The following is a 5,611-nucleotide window of genomic DNA, read 5'->3' on the forward strand; positions in this document are numbered from 1 at the left end:
CAAAGGGAAGGTATTTATGGCGCACGCGCGGCGCCGTTTACGTTGGAGGAGGTCCTTTTCCCTCGTTTGTAACGTAGTAGCCTCGAAAAGCCCAGTTAGCACGATTTACAGCTACTGCAGAGCTAATATCTTTTTACTCAGGATTGTTTGTGGTGTTTTTTTGTTTTTTTTAAGCATGAACACAGGGGATTTTACAGCCGGCCGGGGGAGACCAGCGGTCCCTGATAAAGTCGACATGTCACTGGGTAAGGTCCCCGACAGCTGCTGGCGTGAAGGCGACCAAAATAAAGTCGTAGCCAGTGTTGGTGTGAGCTAACGCTGCTGCTGCTGCTGCTGACTGGTGGTGGGAGGGAGGCAGTGGCCGGCCAGCTCCTGAAACATGTAATGTGAGTATCCAGGTGCTCTTATTTATAGCTGCCTGCCTGTGTGGTATATTCAACAGACGACATCATTCGGTTGAACAAGAAAGAGCAACAGCTACAGAGGAGGCAGGCCACGGTGAGCCGGAGACCGGTCAAGAAGAAAGGCCATCTACCCCAGGGAAAGGGAGCTGGACCTGTCCACAGAGGTGTGTCCACAGTGTCTGTCCCCCACCCCCAGCCCTGTCACCACTAGTGCTACTGCTGGGTGTCCCACCAGAGACCACTGGTTATATTCTGTCCAACCAACTTTGTACGTGTGTGTGTGTGTGTAATGAAGCTAATATTAACTCCCCCAGTACCAGGAGGATCAGCAGCAGCAGCTAAATTGAGAAACAGACGGGTCCTTCCCCTGCCGGGTCGACGGCGGGGTCAGGGGGTCATCACCGGCCTGGCAGCCAGGAGGCCCACCGCCCTGCTCAAACGAGTGGGCACAATCAACAGGGCGCCAGTCAACCAGGTAATATCGCAGAGCATATCCGCCACTGACTAATGGTAACCTCTCATGTCTGTATGAAACCTCATAGTAGACTAACAACCACTTACAGCAGATCTTATTGTAATCCTACAGTAATTGTAGGATCATAACATTTAAGTCAAATAAAAGTAAAATAAGTCAAAGTGAAAAGTAGTAAAGAACAAACAACAGCATAGTGTTTATATATAAAACCAGCTCTTGGCATAGCATTTTTGCCTGTCAAACTTACGGCCTGTGGGCCAAAACCGGCCGCCAGAGGGTACAATCTGGCTCGCAGGATGAATTTGCCAAGTGTGAAAATTACATAGAAGACAGAAGGAGGCATAATACTGTTGAAATTGCACAGATTTTTCTCTGGAAATTTCAGGTTGTTCATAATGCTTTGTAAAAGGACAGTTAATTAAATGTAATAATGATGTACTTCTTTGTACTAAAACAAAGGGAAAATTTAGGGTTCTCATTATTTATAGGTTATTTGGTTATTATGACCTTATTTTACTGGTCTGGCCCACTTGAGATCTTACGTGGCCCTGAAACTAAAATGAGTTTGACATGCCTGATGTAAATTCTTTGTACACTGTTACCACCATTACAGTACCGGCTTGTAAATTTCTCTCTTTCAGTAGGCATATTAGTCAGTAGGAGTCTTAAAGCAGATATCAGTGGAATGTTTTTGTTAATATAAGTCCTAAATAGTCCTATTTTCCGTCAGCAATCACTTACATGAAGTATTTCAGCCTAAACACGAGTCTCTCCGTCACTCTGCTCTGCTGTAACCCGAGGAGAAAATTTTCCTTGTGGGATACAAGTGTTATCCAATGAGGGGAGAGAACGGCATGAAGGGCTGTGTGTGCAGCCAAGGGATGCGCGTGAATGTGGTGACGTAGCACGAGGACCAATTGATGCCTGACAAGGGCGGGGGCTGCTAACTCATGGTGCGTTCAAGGAAACTCGTACTTTGTGTTTTTCCTTCCTGTGAAGTCATACCAGTTCGATCTGGTACGAGTTCACGGGTCGGAAGTTACGAGTGGCCGTTATAGGGAACTTTCACAGACAACAGGACGGTAAAAACACGAGCTACGGGTTACCTGGAACGCTACCAAGTCGTAGTTGTGACTTGAAGCTGTAACTTACGGTTTCAAAAGCCTGCCTTGAACACAGCATTAGCCGAAACGGCCGTGCCACTGATATCTGCTTTAAGTTTCACATGAACCCTTCATGGTGTCACTCACTAAAAAGTAAGAAGAGGAAAACTGAAAAGCACTACTAAAGATGAAATGCTGATTATAGAGTCTGTAATGAAACTTGAGTCATTGTTTCTGCACCAGCTGAGAAAGAAAGATTAGAAAAGACACATACTTTTCCAAAACTTGTGCACCATTACCATTTGGTGTCATGGTAACCAAAGTCTAAAAGGAAGTACACCAACAGACTGTACTCCTCCTACTCTAATGACCTGCCCTGCCTGACCCTCCTCTCACCCAGAGGCAGAGTTTTCTCCACATCCTGTCGCTTGGCAACAGACATCAGCAGCCGCTGTCTGGTGTCTGGGAACAGCAACCTCGCATCTTTGGCTACCCTCCCGTTTGCCTGCTCCAGATCGTCTTGGAGACTTAACAGTTTTGTTTGCCATTACTCAAGAACTGTCAGCTGTTGATATTAAAGATTAAACATACTGCAAGGATCTTGACAGCTGTGGAGCATCAAAGCTCCAAAGCATCCTTGACGGTTGCTACAAAACCTGAGGGAGCCATTGTAAAAGCTTTGTTTTCCATATTTAATAGTGAGTTATGTCATTTCACTTTAGAAGTCTTTCAGCTTTTCTCGTAGTTGTCAAAGTTCTCCTTAAATTCACATTACTTCCAAAGTGCCTATAAGAATCAAGTGTGACCTTGTGCCAACCTGTGCCGTAAAACCTTTAACAAATCAGCACCTCAACGAAGTGACTCTGATTACTATTTCTGTTTCTAAAACTTGGCTTTATAAAAAAAATTTGATTGTTGCGATCACAAGTTTAAATGCTAGGTCATTAATTAGATTAGATAGAGTAACATGGAAACATGCAGATTGATGATTTTTTATTTTAAATCAATGCTGGACTTGTGTTTTGTTTGAATTGTTTATTTTACACAAAAACAGAAACCCAAAGGCATCTCCTCCTTCTGTGGGTTTGTGATATAGCCTTGCATCTACAAATATTAAAAAGACCCCCCCCCCGCCACTTCTCTTCCCTTTTCAGAAAACAAGACAGAAAACAAGGCCATTCATTCAGCGCGCTGAAGCCCAGTACAGGAAGCCGGAGGGTCAGAGGTGGCCGAACAGGCAGCCTGATCCCCAGAGAGCCCAGAGTGCAGCACCAGTCAGGCCAGTCAGGCCATTCCAGCTGCAGCGACGGTGAGAGCACCTCACAACGACTTAAACACAGTCCCGTCATGCACTGTTGATATGTTGTTATTTATTCTGGATATATTCATTTTTGGCATTTCATTGTAAACAAAGCACAGTTTTAAGAAGTGGAATCTAGAGTTGCAGGATAACTAGAATAGGGTAGTTAAGATCTAAATTTGCTACTGTGTTTAATTTTTACAATACCCTCTACGCTCTGATTAAACCTGCACTGATTGAACAGCTGGTTTTTGTTCCACTCATGCAGACCACTGCCACCTGTGCAGCAGACTCAGAGGGAAGCGCGCCAGGCCACGTTCCTTTTTCGCAGGGGACTCAAGGTACACACAGTTTTTATATGGGCTTGTGGACGGTTGCAAAATAGATTAATGTGAATGTGGATGTCAACATTCTGTCTGTATATGTAGTTTTTCCTGTTTTATCTGGGTATTTATAAACTTAAACTTACCTCTAACTAAATGCAACTGTCATTTCACCACAGTGTTTAATTTCTGTGTCCTTCGCAGGTACAAGCCCAGGTGCAAAAGCCAAATCCTCGTTCTGCTCCAGTTCAAACTCGCCAGTAAGTAGTCATGGGTTCTGCTGTCTGTTTTTGGCTCTGGCTATTAAAATGGGAATCATTGTTTGCTATTTAAAGCCTAATGTCTGTTGTGTTGATGAAACGCCAGGATATGGATGTGATGTATAGCATCTGTTTGTCCACCAGGTGGCGCACATCGACAAGCAGCAGTAGTGGGATCTTGACGGTTTCAATTGACAACCCCACAGCCAGGACCCAGCCAGAGTAAGCCTCAGTCAACACAAACCCTGCAGGATCTTTTCACTACGGTTTAGTTTAGGAGACAAACTCCACAGGTTGTTATTCATGGTGTAACAGTAGAGTTATATAGGTGGGATTTTACATTATTGTTAAAGCAGATAACAGCGGCACGGCCGTTTCGGCTAATGCTGTGTTCAAGGCAGGCTTTTGAAACCGTAAGTTACAGCTTCAAGTCACAACTACTTAATGACCTTCAAACCAGTTATCACAAACAAGGCGGCTCCACTTGGATAAAATAGGTGAATTTTCCTGTGATCTCTTCATAGGCCTCCCACTGCTTGGACCCTTCATCCGCCGGCTGCCAGCTCCGCCCCCATCAAGGTGGAAACGGTGGAGAAGAAAGTACCGAAAGGAGTGCCTCTACAATTTGACATCAACAGTGTTGGGAAACCGGTGAGAAAACGCTACTGGAGATCTCTGTGTGGTTTAGAAAACAGACCATGACACCATTTTAACCAAAAGCATTTATTCTCACCCTTGTCTTTTAAAAAGGAAGCTCTCAACAAAGTGTGTAAAAGGTGTTGTGACCCCTTGAACTCTCTGTCCTCAGCAAACGTCGATGACCTTGAACGAGCGGTTCCGGATCCTGAAAGATCAGCGCACCACCATCGCACAGAGCAGTAAAGGCAGTCGATTCGTCACCGTGGGTTAGCCGGCAAAAAAACACAAGGACAAAAGTTAAACTCTGACGTTCGTTTGACCCGCTCAGACCCACTAGGTGATCCCCACTTTTCAAATGGATGGGAGCAAGTGCTGACCTTTACAAACAGGAAAGGAGCTACCGTGGAGGGGGGACAAGCGTACAACGTGCACAAATGCACGACTGCGAGAACTCAAGTGTGCGAGTGTGAATGGAAAAGTCTGTTTCGAACAAGATCCCGTTCATTGTCCATATCATTATACGCAGCTGTTTGTATTGTGGATGTCCTGTACTGGGAAGAAAAAGAGGTTTTTCCCCGCTTTGGACTTAGAACTGTTAACACTATGATGAAGACTTATTGGAAGTATTTCAAGGAGGAGAGGATTGTTATGTATTCCCTGGGGTGGCACGTATGTTCGATACGTTCGATAAGTTGTTTTGTAATGTTTCTTTGAATAAAAGAGATTCTCTTTGATGATTTGTAAGATTTTTCTTCTTTCTTTGGCTTCATGTCCTGAGCATCCTGAGCTAAACATGTTTCAAATCACCGTTGTAATCAGAGTGCCACCAGACTATGAAATATAAAGTAGCCACCTCCTTTTTAATTTACAGCAGTCTGGTGTTACTATTTTTATATGAAGTACTTAACGTGCAGAAGGTTGTATCCTAGTGTGGGGGTTTGGTTTATGAATGTAGGTAAATTCAATGTCAGTGTTTCATCAACAGTAATTTGCTTCCAGAGGTTAGTGTGTGTTTCAGGTAGTTTTTCCCAAGAAGGGTTTAAATGCCATCAATATTTCTTGTATATGTAATGTTTTTGGAGCTTTATTACAAAACAAGCAAGCATG

The 5,611-nt window shown here is 44.1% G+C and overlaps 1 protein-coding gene across 1 annotated transcript; it reads left to right on the forward strand.

The window, feature by feature from the left end:
* The first annotated feature begins 15 nt into the window (after positions 1-15).
* Positions 16-5,238, forward strand: LOC146970778 (UAP56-interacting factor-like). The gene is made up of 9 exons (XM_085804474.1): positions 16-245; positions 443-568; positions 719-879; positions 3,137-3,291; positions 3,551-3,623; positions 3,810-3,865; positions 4,010-4,087; positions 4,390-4,516; positions 4,674-5,238. Exons 1-9 carry the CDS (start codon positions 17-19, stop codon positions 4,773-4,775), a joined length of 1,107 nt encoding a protein of 368 aa, XP_085660600.1. The 5' UTR covers position 16; the 3' UTR covers positions 4,776-5,238.
* Positions 5,239-5,611: the final 373 nt, after the last annotated feature.

Source organism: Trachurus japonicus, chromosome 17 (genome assembly GCF_045865225.1).
Source record: "Trachurus japonicus isolate A0001 chromosome 17, Traja_1.0".
NCBI classification, from domain to species: domain Eukaryota; kingdom Metazoa; phylum Chordata; class Actinopteri; order Carangiformes; family Carangidae; genus Trachurus; species Trachurus japonicus.